Raw genomic sequence first — 21,888 nt, 5'->3', positions numbered from 1 at the left:
AAGTGGATGATTTTAGCAGCGGGTGGACATGACAAACACTCAATACCAAGCAAACGAGATTAATGGTATCATTGTTAATTTTTTTTTTTTTTTTTATGAGGATAATAGAAATGTCAAAAATTTTGTATGATATTCACTTTATTGTAAAAAAAAAAATTCGGATTATTTAAGTGTTACTTTTTAAAAATAAAAAATTATTTAATCGCTGATTTGGTTTTGGATTGTCGAAAATCGAATGTGTATATATTTTATTAATTTTTCCATTTGATAGGGCTTATTAGCGTTTCTAATCAGCATATATACCATAAATGAGATTGTTTACATATTTTACCCCAAATATAAATCCAAAATTGAAACCCTAATTCAGTTTTCTTCCAAATTTGAAACACTAATTTAGCTTTCCCCCAAATTCAAAACTCTAATTCTGATCCAGAATATTATAGTCACATCAAAGTATGTTTAGATTACTAGTTGATGCTTAATCAGAATCGATTTTCACACAAACTTCAACCATAGCTCTCGGACCTGAGCTCATCGAAACAGAGCAAGAAGGCATTGGCCTCGAAGTTCAAACCAGAGAGCAAGGATCTTGGAAGTGTCTTTGCTGGCGAAGAAAGACCAAGAAAAGATTGAGCGAGCTTGAAGCACTTCAAGCTTCCCAGTCGAAATACAGAGCAAAATAACGGGATTTGCGGTGCGGCCTGTAAGGCCCCTTCTTCCTCCTCCAATCTCAAAGAGCAGGTCCCTTCTTTGCCCATACTTCAGATTTCATTCTCCTGAGCTGTGGCAACCAGAATCGAAGCGTCACAAGGGCGAACCCCAGGTTGCAATTATGTCGTTTTTTTTCTTTTTTTGCTATGGTGGACAAAAGAATTTCCACGTTGGACTTCATTTTCTTTTTAAGAAGCCATGTGGGAGAAAAAAAAAAATTAATTTAAAAAGTCACTTACGATTTTTTTGTCGGAATTCTATTGGTAGTTAAGTGATCATTTTTTTTTTTAATTTAAAATTTAAGTGAGCTGATAAAAACTTTCGACAACAAAATGAGGGTTATACAAATTTTTTTTGGCATTTTGGTGTCCTTATGGTTTCGTTTTTTTACATGGAGTTCACATATATGAGGCTAGTCATCTGGTCATGAAAAGGAGAACTCGGTAGAATCGTCGGAACAAGCTGAGAGAATACTACGGTGAATTGTCCAGTGACTCTGCCAGATTTGAAGGGGAAGAGGCTGCAAGCTTTTCCTTTCTCTGCACCTCCAACTAGCACAAGATGACCTAACATCTCTTCCACCCACTTTCCTAGAAGGCCATTGGCTCAGCTTCTTCTAGAGTTCTGTTGATGTTTACCTGTATTCTACATATTTCTATGATATTTCTATGGATACTACATCATCCTACATCATTCCAAAAAATTGGATCAATATTAACAGAAACAATTGGACTTTGATGAAGCAAAGGAGATGTCAGTGTGAACTGTCTCATAAGAAAATCAGGCGAAAGTTACAGAAGTCGGTTGCACGGATATTTACTCATTCATATCTTTCGTATTCATTTTGCGGTAACTAGAACTTGGAATTCAACGCTGCAAATCACATCCCATCTTCACTCAACTCGAAATATCTCAACCCCATTACACTTACTGAGCAAAAAGAGAAGATTCAAAGTGATGGACATTTTCACTAGATACACAAGTCGTGAGCCAGGAAATCGCATTCTCGGTTTAGTCTGTCTCAGCTATTCTCCAGCTTCTGATTCTTTATAACAGTTTCTTACCGAACTCCACCGTGCAGCAGGAAGAAGGAATAACGGTAGAATCTGCTGCATTCTACATGCTGGAGAAATCATCGGAGAACTTGCTCTTGATCCACTTGAAACTGTTGCGCAGCGAGGACTTGAGCTTGCCCTCCATCGTGTACATGTTGTAGCTGGCCACCCTCCTCCTCCTCTTAAGCTCCGGGTTCCCGGAAATATCCAACCCATCGGGCGCGTTGCTCGGGCCATTGAAGCTATACGATTTGGACCTCTCCTCGAACCCGAGCCTTATTTCTGAGTAAGATGCTGAGTAACCGTTAAACGACTTGCTTTTCTCCATGTTTAGAGAGGCCTAGTGGAGGAATGGCAGGCTCTATCATGTCTTATATAGAGACAGAAATGCAGTGTACCATACAACCCGTGCATACCTAATTCAGTGCTGTTAGCTCTCTAATGCGGCATGCGTTGGCATCGACAGGACTTTATTGGGTTGTGCAACAGCAAGAGGAGGGGCCGTCGGTGGTGATGGGATGAGATATGCTATCTGCTGATTATATATAAATGGGTTAAGTGGGAGACAGCGATGGATTCGGGGGGTCGAATGCATCATCCTAGTCAACCGGAAAGTCAATTAAGCTAACCAAATCATGCACAATACTCCGAATGCAAATTGATCTGATGGATTCGTTTCTCAGTTAGAAAGCCAAATTGTGATGGAAAACGGTCGAATCACATGTGCATCCAAGAGAATTCTAGAAAGGCCGACATAGGAAACGCGGAAATTTGTTTGCAAAAGGCTCTTTTTTTTTCCCTGAAACAAAAGGAAAGAAGGAATCATGTGGAGAGAAATGGGCATCAGTGGCCAGAGCTGTTGTAGGATAGGAGTGGGCAAGTTCTGAGCAGTGATTTTGACTGCTACAAGTGGGTAAATTGTAGGCAAGGCCCACAAGGCCCAATCACATTCGGAATGCGCACCAAACAGTGCCATATTGATTAGTGGAGGGCAACTCCCACCTTGCCTGTCTTGTCCTATGTGGAGCAACACTAGGCTGCATACTGTGGCCCTGTCTGAGTAGACAAGGATGTCCCATGTGATGGGGGAGGGGGAGGGGGAGGGGGAGGGGGAGGGGGTAGAGAGAGAGAAAGGTAGGTTTAAATAGCATCTCATCAAAGTCAAATATTAGTGCAGAGGGGTTGAGAGGCAACTGTCTTCAATAAATGCAGCCACAAATATGCATCTCTGAAGTTAGGCACCTATTCAATGTCATGATTCAGATAACCAGAAGCAAGGACTTACCTCGGAAAGAGATGAGATCCTTCCAGGATTCCAAGCAATGTGCATGATTTTCTAATCCCTTGCCTTTGGGCAAAACACTGGCTTTGAAAACAGCAATGCGGATTGCCTAGGTTGTATGGAAGGCGCCATAGACGCAGATTGAGAATTTTCCAAAAGTTCTTTTCATACTCCCCTATAGGCACCATATCTTCCAGCCGTTTCGTAGACGAAAACTCAATAGTAAATTGTGTGTTTTACAGGTCCATAAATAAGCCCATAGATATTTATATATACTAGTAAAAGATACAGCCCCGTAAAAATATCGACATGGATTACCCAAATTTCAAATAGTTTAGGAGAAGCCTATAAATTTCGATCTGGCATACACTAGAGGTAAGATGAGGAGGAAGGCAGAGTGCCGTTTGAACATATTAATAGGGGACAGAGACTGTACACATTGCAAGACCGATCAAATGAGGACAAAAATCCTAAGAAGGGAAAAGGAGAACTAAATGCGACCAAATACAATTTAGCAACAAATTGTTGCCCGCCGTTTGAAAAGCAAAAGTTACACAACAGAGGCCGATCACTCCGCCAAGTCAATATGTGAACCGACAACACAATTGCTAGGGAGGTTTGACTAGGAATTACGTCACGAAAAAATCGGCACCATCCTCCACATCCTCAGTCCTTATGCTGCTACTTTGAGCCATGAGTATTCTGTACACTCTTTTAGAACACACCTCGCCTAATCTTCTGTCTTCACCGAGTAATCCTTCAGTTGTCAAGTCCTTAAGGTGAAATTCCTTTTCATGTACCTGCGATCAGAGATGTAAAAGCATTTAAGCACAAAATCAGTAAGCTTCATTGGTCAAGAACCAAGTCAAAGACAAATCACATTCGCTATTAAAATAGCCAAAAGTGAAGAGCAGTAGAGACAAGTAGGAGACTCATTATTCCTGGAGACCACGAGTAACAAAATCTTTATAGAATGTAATGGAGTCAGAGCATCTGTTTTTAGGTCATTTTAACTAAATTTTAAATAAACTTTCCTACTACTCTCCACTAGACCACATTAAAGAGAATGCTAGCCACTTTTGCTCCTCAGCTTCTCCTTCAACACTTGGTAACATAAAAACAAATTAAAAGGCCTTCCTTCCTTTCATTCCTCATGTAAATTTAACTTTTAAAAAGAACTTCATTGTCCTAGTAAGAAAATTATCCTGCGGCAAAAAAACAAAAAAGATTCAAAACTTATGTCATGTATTTCTGGTCTCTTTGGATAAAGTCTAGAGAAAAGGATTTCCAGAGTCAAATGAGACTAGAAAGAAGTCCTACATGAAGAAATGATGCATAAAAACAAATTGTAAGCATAATATGCAGGATGCAACGTTCTGGAAAACATAGGAAGAAGTTCATGGTCAGCCCAATCTGAACACTCCTTCCAATCCTTCAATGGAGATATTTGTTTCTTTCTGGCAATTCAGTTCACATGGACAGGGTCATCTTCAAGAATCCTCTTGTCCACTACTTTCACTCCTGAGAAATTGTTCGCTAAGGTACATGTAAAACAACAAAAACTCCTGGAGCTAAGTGAAAAGAATGTGGGGAGTTTAGTATCATGAAAGCTAGATAAGCATATCATAATCTTTCTAATAAAACCAATTGGTAGAAATTTTAGTTATGAGACAGACTTGCAAAAGCTAGCAATCTCCGCAAGTATCCATACAATTGAAACTGCTAATTCTAGGTCATGCAACAGAAGAATCAGCAATACTGAAAAAATTAACCAGTGAAAGCAACCAACAGGAAATAAAACAAGCCACAGAAATGGTTGGATATGTTCAGCTACTAATATGAGGACGATTACCAACAAGCAAAGAAGTCAGCACCCCTTTTGGCTTCCTGCTGTATCAAGTTGGAGTCCCCGAAATCAACAGGCTTATAGCAATTGAAAAATGAACACAAATTACCAAGTTTTGACAAAGATGTGCCATTGCATGTATGAATGAATCACTGCTATTGAGTTTCAAACAACTGTTTGCTTTTGAACCCTGCAATGCGATCTCTTGCCAAGACCGATGGAGGGAGCATTATTGGTCACACGTAAAGAAGTTCGACCTTTTTCCCTCTACCATCTCTCTCTTACATCACAAATACTTTTAATAAAATCAGCCTTACAAACCTCCAACAATTGCCCAATAATGCCTTTTTTTATTGGAAATTGCTAACATTACAGTTGAGGATACTTGTCTATAAACAGCGTTCTGCATATCTGACTTGGGCACCTCATGCTAAACCAATAAATATTATGCAATCTTTTAACCAAATGAGAGCTTTAAAGCTATAAAACACAAGCAGAAAAATGCTAGGTTAGCACTTTGCCATAGTCATAGTCATCAAACGTGACGGCCCACTGTCAGAATCAATGACAGGTAAAAATTAACTGAGCAGATGCTTACAGTTTTGTCTGGATCCATGTAGACATTCAAAAGAGATCTCATGGTTGGATACTTCTTCCATATAGCCACAGCAAATCGTGGCTGCACCTTTGGAACAGCCATCAACGCTTTCAACCTGGTGGTGAAACGCCCAACAAAATATGACCAAATAAGGAGTCACACGAGTCGCTACATTTCCGATAAAGATAGAGCATGCAAAGGAGGAGTCTTCTCTCTTCTTTTTTTCTCATTTTTGCACAGAAAAAAGGGTGAGATGGTACTGGATCTAAGACTTTTCTATGCAGAAGAGGAGTCTTCCTAAGTGTCTAAGATAACAGCAAATTTAACATTACATTTTTCTCATCTTCTATTAGTCTTTTCAGATTGGGCTGGGGGGGTTGGGGAGAGGCCTCGACTAGATCTTAATCATGGGGACCGTACCCCGGACAGAGAAAAATGCACTACTCTTTCCTCTGAATGGCTGAATCGTTATCAAGAAACAGAAAAAGAAAGAACTAATGCATATTTTCAGGCACTAAAAGAGGATCACAATTAAAATGGATTGCATAAGCCCAGTGAACAAAACAACATGAACAAAGAAAGGTGAAATTTGCTACTAGGGTTCCTAATCTTACAAGAGTTGCTAAATTTCATGAATAAGGTATTGCCTTTCTCGTAGTAAATCTGCGATCATAAATTGTATTTAATCTAAGAGAAAAATCACTGATCATAATATTGTATTTGATCAAAGAAAAAGGGATTATGTCCCTATCAAATTATCTTAATTAAGGATGATAACGAATTATTGAACATTTAGGGTAAGAGCAAAGTGCAACTCATTTTCTATAATCACCAAGTTGGATCATACATCTAAGTCTAGTGTTTGTTACTTTTGACTTCTAAAAAGCAAAAGGCATTTTTTTTTGCTTTCGTGCAAAAAATTACAACATTATTCACGCATTAAAATGTGAATCAAGCTGTTGACATTTGTATATTCCGAAAGTTTTGGATGCTTAAAATTGGAAAAAAACCAAAGTATACATGCCACAATATTTGTCACAAGTAAACAATAAAAGTCGCTCCAAACGACCTTTAAACCTCTTCCCTTAAATCATTTTCACCTCTCTAGTGAAGGCCACATGAATGCCAGCAACCAAAATCATCATTCTCAACTATGAGTTTTATAGTTTGGACTTGGGATGCAACAGTTTCGAAGGAAAGAGCATGTGTTTCTGTTATGACCACTCATTCTTGACCAGGGTCAACTGGAGACTTTAGTTGTTACTTAACTCAATGGCATCACAATTTGTAATATTGGTTGTCAAAGATGCGATAATGTTTTCACATATCATTCAGGTCAGTCATTCATTCTTGAACCACATTATGCTCACTCCTAGCTGTCATATGGTAGTCGTAGTTTTACTACTAGGTACTGAGTAATTAAACCTGATTGATTGAACAGTGGTTGTAGATGTAACTAGAAGTTTTTCTAAGACGTGGAAGTCCCCCTTAAGTAGATGAACCTAACATTCGTGACATGCTCCCACTAACCCTATGGATCGAAAAAAATACGAATTAAAACCCAATCTTAGATGAGCCTGAGAGTTATTACCCTCAAGCTGTTCATGGAAACTATATAAAACACGATACAAGTCCAGGCTAAGGGAAAAAGGCATCTCTTACAACCCTTTCACATTGACATGCTATGCATAGTGCTCATCTTTGTTGTAACTATCTGTTGACAGAAGAAAGGGTAATCACCAGCAGTTATTTTTAATTAAGCTCCTGTCAAGAGAACCCTTAGGAATGATGGATCCATTGGCATTAACAGAAAGCCGTGTTAACTTCTTTCTGCATTTCAAGATACAGCAAAATGTCAGATTGAGGACATCAACAAGCTAAATAGCTAAATTAATTTGCTGACATACATTCATAAACAAGAGCATATTGATAATCTGAGCAATACTTCAATCACATAAAGAATGGCCTTTAAAAAAAATTAGCAACAACTATAACTCTACCCTGCTCCCTCCCATCCCTCTTTAATTAATAAAGAGAAGAAGCAAAGAGTTACAAAGTTTAAGTCAATCCAGACACATCTAGGTAACTAACTTATTGTTGTGTAGAGTGCACAAATGTTTTTTTTTTTTTTTTTTCAAATGTTTGTATTATTTTAAAGGAAAAAAAAATGATAGGAAGTTGAAAAAGCAAGTTAATCAAAAGCGTAATTCAAATGCCCACCCCAACAAAAAACAATATTTTCCTGATGAATTCCAACCTATAAAGTGCATTTCTGGCATCACTATATAACTTTTGATGGGAAACGCTCAAATCTTACAATAAATAAATTGGCAAATTTGGCAAAGATACTAAACAACTATACAAATTGTTCAAAAAAGGACGAAAAATTCATCGATTAAACAAATAATAAGTTCAATTCTAGTGCCCCCTCCCCCTCCCTCCTCACCCCACCCCCAAAAAAATCAGAAAAGAACAAAATATTATATAAATATATTAAATGTTAAATAGATCTAGGATAGCCAGGAGTAGAGAGAGTGTCCACAATGAAAGCCGTGTGCACAAGCGAATCTCAGGTGACCACTGCGGGATGATCACCACCGGCTGTGGCACCACTGCTCACCATCTTTGCTCGGAAGGAAACTTTCTTTCTTTTCTTTAGGGTTTTGCTTTATCTTTCATGTTGTCCAAACCAAGTGGGATAAAATTTGTCCCACCCAAAAAGTACACCTAGGGGCCATATATGAACATATCTGGGTTTCTTAAATCCAAGTGCACCACCAAACATTGGATATGATATTTTCATCCCAGATGGTCTCTCAGAGGCTACCTGAAATTAGCTTCCCAGCTCAAGAAGAGAGAGATACTTGGGTTCAAACTCGATCATTATATTCACTTTAAGTTCCTAGAATCAAGAATCATAATTTTATGCCTTGTGCAAGACAAAAGGAAGGCTGCCTATTCTATTCTTCATTAGGGTAGCCTTTTAATCCTCACCTGTATTGGCAGGAGGCTAGACTGCATGTTAGACCAACAATGTGCTCAGCTACTTCAGGTTCATCTATGCATTGCCTTGAGTGCACCTTAGCAAAATGTGTTGTCAGTCTGGCTAATGCCTGCAAGTCAAATTTTAAGTGTTATCTTAATATCCGAAAGATAATAAGAAAACTGCACAAGGACTCAAAACAGAGGCAAGTGAACCACAAGGTCCATAGTTGCAATATGTTAAAAAAAGAAAATTAATCACCTCCTCGACTGGTGGTCGTTGCCAACCATTACTGGCTGGGTTCTTGTACTGTTGCTGCTCCCTAAGATATGATGCAAAAACCTATGCATCAATTTACATAATATATAAGCGCTTATAAAGCCTAAATCCAGCAAGATCAAGACAGCAACTGCAGTTCATAATAATAATAATAAGTTCCAGTGATGATGATGACACAAAACTAGTTACCCATGTTAATGACAGCAAAGGAGCCCTTCTAGTCGCCCATGGTAATGACAACTAGAAAAAGAAAAAGGTATAAATAATAGTGACAGCTACAGATTGTTTAGATCAAATAAAATGCAATTCTATGTACAGTTTTGTACATCCATTCATTGAACAGGTACAGTAATTAAAGTAGATTTCTCTTTCTGATCAACTAGATTCAAATTGTTCCAGTTCTTACACAGACACAGTGTCAACTGATATAGTGAACTTATACAGGCTCTCAGTTGAAATTTGCTACTAGTATACCATATACCCTATTCATCTCTCCAAAACCTATCTTACACAACATCCAAAGATTCCAGAATCCAGGATACCTCTAACTAACAAGCATGTGGGGGTTACTCCATAAATATAACTGGTCCCAAGCGTGTAATTGCCAAATCAACTTGCATCTTCTTTATATAAAAGCCATAAAAACTTCCATTTTGCAGGGGCTAATGCTAACTAGATATTGTGATTCAAATCTGACCAAAGAAAATAGCGATTTAAGGAAGTAGGGTCTCTTTGTGGCGGAAGCAATACTAGCGCCGGATAGAGAAGAACCTTTTCTCTTACAGTATTACATTTGAGAACATTATCATAAAGAATCCTACCTTCCAAGAATGTTTAAACAGTACAAGTATTTACAATGTGCTAAATTAAGTGTCACCGCCAATGAGCGTAATGCTATGTCCTAGAAGGAAAAGATGTTCTTGGGTGGGAAGTTTCCGAGTTTAAAGATATTAAAGCCTATCTGCCTTCAAAGGGAGACAACCTGTCTTTCTCCCTGGGGGGTATACATAGTTTTGGTCTGTTGCAACATAAGAAAAGGTAGGCTACACTTTCAGAGAAGAAAGCCACCCAAACCAAGCAATAAAAAAGGTAGCCTACGCAATTTTCTTATACCATTGTAGTTCTTCTGAGCATCTTGTGTCTTTTAAGTTATTCCTCATACCTCCTGACCCATGGTGAAGTCACTTCACCACATGAGCATCTTTGATCAGCTAAGTTGTCTCAATTTCCAAATCATCTCAATAAATTCATTTATCTAATCTGTAATTGCAGCCACGCCAACTTTCTTGAATATAATCATTTGCAGTATTTGCCTTGGTATGCCTCCACATGCAAGAAGCATTTCAAAATTGACTACTCATTTTACATGTTGTCCTGTTTTCCAAGAATTTCCTCATGCAAAGCATGCCTGGACAAAATGACTCTAAGTTTAGTGGCATGAATAGCCCTGAAGGGTGTCCTGTAGTCTTGGATTCATCGTCGTTCTGGTCCATTTGAAATACAAAAACATTCTAGGAAAGTGCTCTTGATGATCTCATCATGGTATGCTGCTCCATCATCTTCGTGGAATAGGAAAGATGTCTTTTTTTCTTTATTGACTGGAAGTGGACTTGATATTAGCTCTTTGTAAAATTTGCAAACCTAAAATATGGATTGATCTTCGATATCTCAATTTTATGACAATGCAAGAGAATTTACAGAACTAAGTGATAAAAGGGAAAGATCTGAAATAACACAGGTTAGCATGAACAGATGGAGACGTCTTACCTTTTGTTAATGTATGCCATCAACCTATTCGTGAGGTAGCACACTGTATGAGATGGATAAAGACTACGGATTCCATTTAAATGATCAACAAGGGACCCACTTGAAACGAGATTGCAGAATTCTTCTGCCTCATATACAAGTATTATGTATGAAATAACAGTTTCTTTGGGACAAAGCTGCACGATTTAGAAAGATCAATACATTAGTATAGCATCTAAAGAAGCAGAAAAGAGTATGTAAAAAGATACATACAAAACTACTGACAAACAAGGCAAAAGATAGCATGGAACAGAAAAGAAAAACAATTGAGAATATTGCAAATAAACACCCAGTCTGCAGGTCCCCTGACACTCCAAATACCTAGGAAAAACTATCAGGATGACAGCTAACATCATCTTTGCAATACAGCTTGAACATTAGACAATTAGGAAATGATGATGGTGCAGATAATAATTCTCTATAATCTACTTAATGCAGAAAGAGGACATTCCAACACCATTTTCATAAATGTTCGCATGAATCTATGGAGTTAAAATTCTTTTCAGTAATGTCATAGCAAAGGCACAAGTATTAAATGCATTAAGAAAATGAATAAATACATAACAATTAGAGACGTAGAACTGATTGACGAGTTAGTCAGACCAATATTACCTAGCCTGCCATTCATTACAGATGGCGCATAATACTGGTACCAGCACACGGTATGTACCAGAACCAAATGAAAAAGTGTTGTATCATGTTTTATAGGATTTAAAAATTTGTCCCAAATCGTAAAGCTCTTCTTTTTGCTTTTTCTTTTTCTCCTGTTGCATGGTAAGATCTTGTAAAATAGTGTTAGCAAAATAAACTCCTCGATTAAAGTTTTGGAATTGAGAAATATATATTCTGTGGGTAAATAAAAACTAATGGAAAGATGTTGGTATAGTTTAAGATTAAGCCATGTGTTCTCAAAAGTTGGGAATGCATTATTAATTGATCTTATTAGATACATATGAAATAGTTCTTAGTGATTTCAAAGAACGTTGACGACACCAAGTTTCTCATCAAGCAACTTTTAAGTCTACATCAGACACTAAATAGATAACTGAAATGGGAATGTTGAATAAAAGACAATACACTTGTTTGATAAAACTAAAAAATTGGCAACTAAGTTTTACGTGAGGACCACCTTAAGTGCCAAGTTTAGAAATATAAAATTGTTTACTAATAGTTGATAATTGAACATCTAAAACTCTTAGTAATATAGTAAATAAGGTTCTAAATTCCATCAATTACCTTTTCTTTTAGACAATTCCCCTAAATTACTTCTACTGACCAAATTAACCTCTTCCTTAATTACAACACTGTTTGTTTTGGGGAAAACAGACTACAGGGAAACATTTTCCTTATTTTACGGCATTTGAATCTGTTAGGAAAATGAGTCAACGGGAAATATATTCGTAATCAACAGAAAATCTATAATTCATTTCGCAAAAATGACTTAACCATTGAAAAATCAGAAACCATTTTCCAAAATACAACTTGACTTGACCTCCAATATAATAAGACCAACTTGGGTTCAGGTCCTCAGGGAGCCCTTGTCCCCTTGACCGGATCCTAGGACACCAGCTCCCGGACTCAGGACCTCAACTTGACATGGGTCCCTAGTGGCCTGCATACAAGACCCCAGTGCTGAACTCAACTGGGTTGTCAAGGTCCAAACACAAACGCAAGGACCCAATGCCTAAACCCAGGCCCCCCGCAGCCCAGACCTGGATCCCCATGACTAGGACTTGAAACCCAGCACACGAACCTAGAACCCTGGACTTTGGAGCGCCGCCCCCTTCATAGCTAAATTCCTCCCTTCAGCTGCAATATTGACCTTAACTCTTCACTCTTAGAAGATACATTTCCAAGCTACCAATCATCAATCACAGATTCTCCCATTTCTCTCTTAACAATACCAACTTTCTTGACATTTTTGGCTCTCCATCACTCACTCCATCATCTCCATCTTCTTGCTTGTCGTCACCTGCCCCGTCACTCGCTCCAGCAACCTCTACGCATTGCCTCTGCTTATTTGAACCTCACTTGTGTCCCTGCTGAGTTGAACCTCACCTGCCTACGTTGCGCACTCACTCACAGCCAACTGAACAACACAAAGTGCAACCTCAATAGCTTCCATAGCTATAATTCTACATTTTTTCATTTACATGCTGAAGTTCTTTCTAAGTTTTAATGAAGTCACTTCATTCAATGCTCCTCCAATTTGAAGAGTCAAGGTAAAATTTTTTGTTCTCGTCTATTTTAAGATGAAGTGCAGATTTATATGTAGACATCAATGTTCTGAATTAGGATTTGGAAATTGATGAGTCAGGGACAACGTGTTTGGCAAGCTCTTAGAAATTCATTCGAAAATGGAACTTTTGCTTTAAAATCTCATGATGTAATGGTTCATTTCTCATTGAGCAGTCAACTACAATTTTCCACTATGTGCCCGGGCCAAGGCTCCCATGGCCCGCTACCTTAACAGGTCCTTGACAGCCTACACCCAAGCCACCGGCGCTAGACCTGGCCAATCCCACCTGCTTGAACCCGATACTCTGGCAACCGCGCACGGGTCCCTTGTGACCCAGACTTGGATTCCATAGCCACAACTCGAGATCTTGCCTCCTGGACCTAGTTTTCTGACCTCTGAACCCCTAACCTGGTGCTTGCCCTCAGGACACCATTGCCAGTCCTCAAGTGCTGGCAGCCCTTAACCAGGTTTCGTTGCCAGCACAAGTTCTCAGGACTGTGCTCTAATCTTTTCCTCAAATATGTAATTCACAATTTTCTGATAAATAAAATTAGAAACTGACCTTCATAGTATTATCATGTAAACATTCTTCAGAGGAAATTCAGGGAAAATAACTGATAAGTACAGCTTTCTTGGTTCAAAATGGATATTGCAGTTAAGAAAATAATCTACATAACATTTAACTTGGGAAGGGCAAAAACAAATAGGTTCCTTTTGTTAGGAAAAAATACCTAATAACAAAATGCAAACCGATACATTAAATAATTGTATTGACCACCCCAATAAGGGAGAAGCTGGCAATGCACCGAAGACATCAAATTACGTATATTGCCCAAGTAATTTACAATTAATTTCTTCTTACCATTGCTCCCAAGTTTGCTCCTCCTCCTAGGTTGTATGGTCTCAAAGTAAGCGTAAGGGAGTAGGGGTGATTGGATCCAAGGTGGGTAGGGTCTAGACTTAGACCTTTACCCCACCCTGTTATAACTGGTTCATCTTTTCTAGATCCTATACCCGATCCTGTTTGTGTATTGGACCATGTACTCGACCCACCCTATTTTTCCGATCCGGTTCCAGGGTTAACCTTGTTTCCACTGGAACCTGTTTTGCAATCTCCCAATATCTTATACGACTTCTAATTTTATATTAATACGCGATAAAGTAACGTAATTCTCCTAATTTGTATTGAAACATTAAACACTTATAATAAATAAATACATGAACCTTTTGACTAAACGAAAAATCAAGGATTCACAAAGCTAATTATAATAGATAAAATTATAAGGCAAAGAATTAGTAACAAACATGTGTCTAATATTACTCTTATTCCCACAACTACTACATGAAGCTACTCGTTTATGCAAGCATAACTCCTCCTACAAAAGAGAAATTAGGCGAGCCAATCCATCTGATACCGGCGACGAACACCGTCCGTCCATCGAACGGTGCAAGAGGGAGCCGGTAAAGGAGGGAAGAAGTGAGGAAGAGGAATGTCCTCCCGTGCGGGTTTGAGAGAGCCAAGAGGAAAAACGTCGTGTGATTGCGGGAGTAAAAATAAAAATCGGGGAAAAAAAAGAGTTTTTGGACATTTACTTACAAAACCGATCCGGGAACCGATTCTAAAACTGGTCCAGGAAGGAACCAATTTCTGGGTGGGTAATCACTCTGAACCTGTTCCCGGACCGATTTAAACCGGTTCCAAATTTTGGGAACCGGTTCCCGTTGAAACCGGTTCCTGACCCTGTTTTTTGGGTGGGCCAGTCCGGGAACCAAGTATATCCGGTCCGGTTGCACACCCCTATAAGGGAGATAGGTTGATTGAAACACACCATATCATATCATATAATCTCTACAGAAGACCGAATTAACACATTCACAGCTAAAGATAACATCGATAGGTGATGGAAACCAAGACAAATCATCGGCAGAGATTATATGTAAAAGGGAGTAACATATGATAGCTAGCTCCAAATCAACATCATCGTACACCAACAAAATCCATGCCCTGTGAATATAATGATAACCTAAAATCCCTGAACAATACAGCATCCAGATCATTGACTTTTAATAACTGCAATTGTTAGGACACAGTCAAAAGAATGTAGGGTAAACTCCTCCTCCATTTTTTGCTTGACGTTCTTCCTAACACTAACTAGAACACCTATCTTGTCAAAAGTTATAGTGCATATGATTAGGATTGTTCCGAGCACACTTACTAAGGAAGTACCATTCATATACATTTCATAATTTTCCCGCCCATGGCAACGGATTTATGTGCTAAGGAAATCACTCAAAGCAACAACTGTGCCCAATGTCTATGACATGCATGATATTGGAACAAGATTTATTACAATTCAACTTCCACTTGCATTACAATTGCTATCTCCACTGTTATTAGCCCAAGAGAGAAGGTGATTGTGCATCCTAACTTACTCCTTTGCATCTCCCATATTCAAAAACAGATAAACACAATTGTCATTAGAGTTAACAAACCTTGGATTTTTCTATATTAAAAGAAGATTCATTAGTTTGCCGGTGGAAGTTAGCAACAGTGACGCGTGTGTAAGAAGTGAACATTTCAATAAATTAGCTTTCAAAATTGTGCACCTTATTCACATTGGTTGAAATATGTATTAAAACATTCTGAATCCATAATTCCAGAATCCCATTACGTAATGAGCTAATTCAATTCTAGCACACCAAAATGAAGTCTATATATTAAGTATTTAAATTATGTTGATTGTATTACCACACTCAAAGGGTAAGGCTTTTAAAGCCATATAGTAATTTGAAGTTCATGCAAACTCAGGTTTAACAATGAAGAAGAAGTTATTAGGATCATAAAATAAGGCATTCAAATAGAAAAATTGTAAGATATTGGACAAGGAAAATTTATACGCTTCAATCACTATTCACCTGTGATAAATGTTCTGGAGCTGTCATGGTCCACAAGATTGATCTTTCAATTGGATTCGCCTTTACGCGGAACGTAAGTCCTTTATCAGTAAACCTAGAAAGAAGATGTCCTGGAACCAAAATTTGTTTGATTAAAATAGTAAGGTTATGACTTCAACAACAAATTTGTAATGATTAAAGAAAATGAAATGATGATGTGGAAGCATTTTTTCACCTTACCTCCAATCGAACCCATTTCAACCACTTTTGCATCTATTTCTGCTACAATGGACTTCAATGCAAATTTCCCCTTCTCCCATTTTTGCTTCTCTTTGTGCAACTTCTTCAACTCTGCAGCTTCAGCCTTCATGATGGCTTGTTGCAATTTGGCTTCCTGCACAATTGATTGAGGTCAATTAATCACCTTAAACACATAAAACTAGCAATAATCCACCATTTGCTGACCTCTTTCTTCCGTTTCTTCTCTTCCTTCATCCTAATCTTCTCCTCGTCAGTCTTCTTCTTTTTTGCTTTATTTGTATCATCCTTCTTCTGAGCATTTTGTTTTGCTTTGCTTTGACAATTTGACTTCCAATCCATCTGCTGGGCACTATCTTTCTCCTCAGCATATGATTTACTTCCAGTCGGGTGTTTTGGCTCATCGTCCACCTGCTCTATGCCAAAATTTTCTTTGTCGGGAGAATCATGTACCTAATTAAATATCAAAGGACCATCAAATGACAGCATAAAATCCTTAGGCTTTTTTTTTTTTTGCACACGTTTTACTGTAAACAAGAATTTGATGTCTTTCTTTTTACAAATAAATTAAAATAACACCAATCACATGATAGCAGAAACAACTGATGACTAGCAACTAAAACCAGCTATAACTCAAAATCATGAACCAGCACAGCCCATCTGTTATATCTCCCCACGAAATCCTTAAATAGGTGAAAAGTTAAAATCAATGTTTAGTGCATATCAGCACCAATAGTAAGTACTAAATTGTAAAAAGAAAAGGAAAACCAATTTAATACCATCTCACCACAAGTTACCTGGTAAGTGTACACATCACATGGCAATTGTGCTGGACATGCACCACCTTCAGATGTTTGAATTAGATCATCATTCCCTAATAATCATATTTCATTCATGTGCAATACATTTTAGCACCAAAAAGAAGTAGCATTCCTAGTTTAATAATAATTTAACATCAAATGCGGCTCATGAGAAAGAACAAGAACATCCAATATGAAGATTGCTTACCATCAGAATCTGTGGAATCTACAAAATTTATGCCATGTCCAAAATCTTTTACTGCATGAGAAGCGAAACTGGTCCCATTTCCCTTCCATAGCCCACTTCCGAGAAAGCCATCAGACTCATTATCAGATTCCAGAAAAATGAGCCTGCTCATACCTAGATTATACACGCATGAGACATTAAGAACATGAAGAATGGCATCAGAACTGAACAAAGAAAATGCACCTATGATACATCTATTTGTCTTTCAGAACAAAGATATGTAGATATTATAAGATTTTGTGGGACCATTGTCAATTGTTCTAAAAGCTTAAGCTATTAGATGAAGATGAGGTTTATTATTTAAATATTTTAATACTCCTCCTCACGCTTAGTTTGGCCTTTTGCCTAGTACTAAGTGTGGAAATTTAATTGAGGAGGCAAATGGGGCTCGGAAATATGTGAACTCAGGACCTCCAGCTCTGATATCATGTGAGATTTGCAACTATTCTAAAAACTTAAGCCTTTAGATGAAGATGTGGCTTATTATTTATATATTCTAACAGATATCACAAAGAATTTATAGAAATAGGAATTAGCATTAGCCACTAATAATGCCTAGCCTAAGTCTAAACTTAGTGCGGGCCAGATAGGATAAACCTAAGGCCACAACATCATAAGCATTCGCATGCACACCCAATGCCAGCAGACATGCAATGAAGGATTATGTACTATCGAATTTGCAAATAATACAGAGTTCAGCTATTCTATGGTCCAAAAAGAATTAGAGCCAAAGATGTAATTCTTACTGCAAAGCAAATTATAATTCAAACACAATCTTTTGAAAGGATCACAGAGAAAGATTTGTGCAGCTACTTGTGTAACAACAATCAAAGTATGATTGACAAGTCGAAGCAGAAATTTCTATCTAAGACCCAGAGTGCTAAAGCTGTCACATGAGAAACTCTTCGATTATAAGCATCATAAGATGTAACTTTCAATGCTATCATTTCTCAGCATTTACTCTGATGATGACAATTTCTTTTGCAAGTTTGGTCAACTAGGTCCCCTGGTCAGTACAGCATATTGGTTTTTAATAGGATTTAGACCTAAAAGGTTGATTTTACTAGTTAAATGGGCCATCAAACGCAAATTTATGATCATTCATATGCCAACATTATCTGTGCGTAAGAACCCATAATTGTCACTTCAGTTCAGGTCACCTCGTGCAAAATAATGATATCTTAAATCTCTCCTGATCTAGCATTAGTGAATTTCAATAATTGTGATCAATCATCATAAATCAAAAAGACCACACCAAAAAGAAGGTAAGGTAATATTCCTTCTTCATTATTTGCTTGAAGTACTTCATGACACTACAACAATGATGTTGTCAAACGTGGTAGCTTTATTAGATTAGAATCATTCTAATCTCTTTTCCCCAGGAGGTTTGATTAATATTCGTCCCAAAATTTTTCCATCCACAGTAATAGATTGCTGGGCTAAGGAAATCATTCTAAGCAATGACAGTGCCAAATGTCCTTAACACGCATGACATTGGAAGAAGACTATTACAATTCAACTCTTCAACTTATGTGACCTATCTCCACTACTATAATATACTTCTCTTACTGATGCAAAATGTCATGCAAAATGTCACAGAGATGGTTTCTAATGACATTTTGTCAATTTACATAGAAAGATATTATGATGAAGAAAATTTAATCCCGTGAGCATGATGCATAAGACCCTCGTCTATCTGGGGTTACTCTTCCTAATTGCAACAACTATAGGAGTAAAAGAGACAGTATCCCATAGGTAACCCCAGAGAGGTCTCATGCATCACGCAAGAGATCCTAACTTTCTCCATTGCAATTTCCTTTATTCTAAGACAAATCAACAGAATGTCAATAGAATTAGCACAATTTACATTTACAATATCTAAAGAAGAAGATTTATTGGTATGCCAATAGAGATTAGCAACATTGACACGAGTATCAGAAGGGCGCTTTGCAACAAATCCCTTGCAATATCGTGCACCTTATTCACATTAATGGCATCACTCAATGAACAATTTCATGAGCCAGAAAGTCCGCAATCAGGGACAAAGTAGCTTGGAGAGGATTTGAAGATCGCCATTACTAATAAACATCCTCACATCAGTTCCAACCACACTTACCATTATTTCATTCAAAAAGATCCTTGTCATGATATTACTAAAACTTCAAACAAAGAGAAGAAACGAATATAATAGAACAAAATCCTGTTAGTATGGCTTTCACAAATCTAAATTTTGCTCCAAAAGCATTTCTATCTTCATGTTCAGTGGGAGTGCTGTGACTACTGACCAGCCTCACATCCACCATCCGTAGCAATGACAAATTTGATGAAACTCATTTTGTTGGTATGCAAAAGCATTATGAATAAGATTGAGATTGCATTATTACTCAATACAGAAATTTCAACATAAGGAGAGCACTAAAGCCGTTGCATGAGCGCTAAACATTTCTAATGTTGATGCAGAAACTTCCATCAAAGACCGAAAGTGCTAAAGCTGTCGCATGAGATCAAAACTCTTCAAAATACCAGCACCATCGAATAGAACCTCTAATACTATCTTTTCCCAGCATTCATTCTCACAACAACAATTTCTTTCTGAGGTTTACTCGAATGGATTTGGTAGTCTCTACTGCATATTGGTCACATTGACAGGATTAAGATAAAAAAGTTCTGCTTTTTACCAGTAAAATGGCAACATCAAACAAAAATTCAACTTGAAAACACCAACAGATTACGTCATACGTCAATGTCAGATCAATTCCGCTTGCAGTTACACACCCCCCAAAAAAAAAAAGAGAGAGATCACTCCAAAGGATCACTGTTCATCTTCCGGAGAACCAGGCGTCCAATCAAATTCAACACCGCAGCAACCCCGAACCCTACGGAAACAACAACCACCGCAGCGATTTCAGCAAACGAAGGGACTCACCGGCGCGTTCCGGAGGAGCCTCGGGAGCCCTAGCCTGGTCGCCCGCGGAAGAGCCCGCCCTCGCGGCGCACTTCACGACGGCGACGTCCGACATCGGAGTCTCGGCCACGAACGAGGGCGTGGAGGCGGAGGCGGGGCCCGGCTTCCGCGGCGTCGGGTCGTCGTCCACGACCAGGACCGTCGGCTCCGGCCAGGCGCCGGCCCCGGCCCCTACGCGGCGGTGCTTCCGGGAGGGGACCGGAGTGGGGGTGCAGAGCACGATGCGGTCGTCTTCCTCGTCGGAGAGGAGAATCGGGTCGGACATTTTCGGGGCGGGAGGTTTTCCGATCGGAGGGGAGGCGAGGCCAGGCGAAGCGATTGCAGAAGAGCTTGAAATCGAACAGCGATCTTTCGAGCGCCAAATTGCTGGGAGAGACGCCGTGGCAAGTTTGCAAATAATTTCTGCTCTTCGCCGATAAATTTGTAAATTCCAGTTTTTGCGAGTCAATTTTTTTTTTTTTTTTGAGGTCGGTTCTTCTCTATTCTGACTTTTATCTCGTTTATTTACAAGCTGAGAATCGAAATTCACATTTGAAACTAAATTATCCCAACCTTAATCTCTCACCTTCCCATTCTCGTATAGGAAGGGTGGTCACATTGATTGAGTCGATATTCAATAAATAAGGAAAGAGGAAATGTTGAGACTAAATATGTTTTGAAAAGGAAAGAAACAAATGAAACAACTAGCGTTCTATGATAGAGAAAAAAAAATCTAATTTTCCAATTTTAAAAAGTTAATAAACTCACTAAGCTTTCGTTTGTTTCATAAAAAAATTAGACACATTTAGAAAATATTTTCTAAAAAGTCATTTTTCAGAAAAATGATAATTATTTTTTATATTGACTGAAATTTGAGAATGAAGTGAAATTCTTTTTCCCTTCATTTGAAAGGAAGAATTGCTTTTATCTTTTTTAAAAGAGATGTGCACTCATGCAATATAAAGGCTATATATGTAATACCATCAAATATTAAGTTCAATTTTATCGAATCAAATTTTCATAACATAAATACTTTAATAGATTGTAAAAAATTATTATATCTCTTATGCAAGCTCCAATGCTTAGACCTTGGACCCAACCTTGGGATACTTGGACCTTGGGCATGGGTTTCTTGGACGCAGTCACGTGGAAGATAAGCTTAGTTATCGAGGACTTGGGGACTTGGGCATGATTAGTGAAGACACTGGTACTAGTGCTGAGATCTTAAGCCTGACCTCGAGGGACTTAGGCTTGTCTGCTAGGGTCCTAAACTTAACGGTCAAGAAATTGGCTTAAGTGTTAAAGACAAGGCTTAGACCTCGAAGCCTTGGGATAAGTTACTGGGCGCCCAAGCCCTATAGTCGATCTCAATTGTAGGGTTGAGGTTTCTCGAGCACAATCACTGGGGACTCAAGCATGGGCATCGATGACCCAAGCCTAATCTCAATTGACTAAAGCTTAGGTACCATTGACTTGGGTGCAAGAGCCAAGCGTTCGGACATAGTAGTAAGGGCATTATGCCTGGCTTCAAGAGGCTTGAGCCCAGGCTTTATGTACTTAGGCTTGGCAGCCAAGGAATTAAGTCAAGTCTCGATCGACTTGGGCCTATGTGCCAACGACTTAGGTGTGGTAGCTAGGTAGCTAGGTATAGCCATAAGGGATTGGGGCACAAGCATTAGGTCCCAGGCTTAGACGTTGTTGACTTGGTCACAAAAGCCAAATAATCAGGCACAATCACTAGGGACTTGGGCATAAGCAACAAGGTACAAGCCTAGCCTCGAGGGATCGAGGCCCAACCTTTGTGAACTTGAGCTTAATCGTTGAGGAACCGAGCCCAACCTCAATGAACTCAAGCCTTGGTGTCAATGACTTGGGCATGAGAGCCCAGTACTCAACGATGACCGCTAAGCATGAGCACCGGGGTCTTGAGGCTTACCTCGAGAGA

General features: G+C 38.6%; 1 protein-coding gene and 1 long non-coding RNA gene across 4 annotated transcripts; both read right to left on the bottom strand.

The window, feature by feature from the left end:
* Nucleotides 1-1,515: 1,515 nt before the first annotated feature.
* On the bottom strand, nucleotides 1,516-2,759 carry LOC104418180. Its single transcript, XR_720608.3, has 2 exons — nucleotides 2,183-2,759; nucleotides 1,516-2,106 (listed from the first exon to the last, which is right to left on the bottom strand). It is a non-coding gene; the product is annotated as an uncharacterized LOC104418180 (long non-coding RNA).
* Nucleotides 2,760-3,344: 585 nt separating this feature from the next.
* Nucleotides 3,345-20,360, bottom strand: LOC104418179 (crossover junction endonuclease EME1B). 3 transcript variants are annotated; one of them, XM_039302192.1, is made up of 13 exons: nucleotides 19,926-20,360; nucleotides 16,961-17,113; nucleotides 16,750-16,826; nucleotides 16,160-16,405; nucleotides 15,935-16,088; nucleotides 15,716-15,825; nucleotides 10,522-10,697; nucleotides 8,737-8,797; nucleotides 8,487-8,605; nucleotides 7,233-7,322; nucleotides 5,493-5,607; nucleotides 4,901-4,971; nucleotides 3,345-3,848 (listed from the first exon to the last, which is right to left on the bottom strand). In XM_039302192.1, exons 1-13 carry the CDS (start codon nucleotides 20,227-20,229, stop codon nucleotides 3,815-3,817), a joined length of 1,710 nt encoding a protein of 569 aa, XP_039158126.1. In that variant the 5' UTR covers nucleotides 20,230-20,360; the 3' UTR covers nucleotides 3,345-3,814. The 3 variants fall into 3 exon arrangements, with proteins under 3 accessions (XP_039158126.1, XP_010027740.2, XP_010027741.2); XM_010029438.3 differs by lacking the exon at nucleotides 4,901-4,971; XM_010029439.3 differs by lacking the exon at nucleotides 4,901-4,971 and having other exon boundaries at nucleotides 3,705-4,584.
* Between the last annotated feature and the right edge of the window lie 1,528 nt (nucleotides 20,361-21,888).

Source organism: Eucalyptus grandis, chromosome 9 (genome assembly GCF_016545825.1).
Source record: "Eucalyptus grandis isolate ANBG69807.140 chromosome 9, ASM1654582v1, whole genome shotgun sequence".
NCBI lineage: Eukaryota > Viridiplantae > Streptophyta > Magnoliopsida > Myrtales > Myrtaceae > Eucalyptus > Eucalyptus grandis.
This window is presented reverse-complemented; position numbering and strand designations above follow the sequence as displayed.

What these genes read in the sequence shown, in the direction of transcription:
- LOC104418179 (XM_010029438.3), bottom strand. Translation starts at nt 20,229, where the DNA reads ATGTCCGACCCGATTCTCCTCTCCGACGAGGAAGACGACCGCATCGTG. An exon ending in TTAATTAAAAATAACTGCTG is followed by an intron (nt 5,608 to 7,232) that starts GTGATTACCCTT and finishes TTTCACCACCAG; the next exon opens with GTTGAAAGCGTTGATGGCTG. An exon ending in ACATGGATCCAGACAAAACT is followed by an intron (nt 3,849 to 5,492) that starts GTAAGCATCTGC and finishes CTCTGATCGCAG; the next exon opens with GTACATGAAAAGGAATTTCA.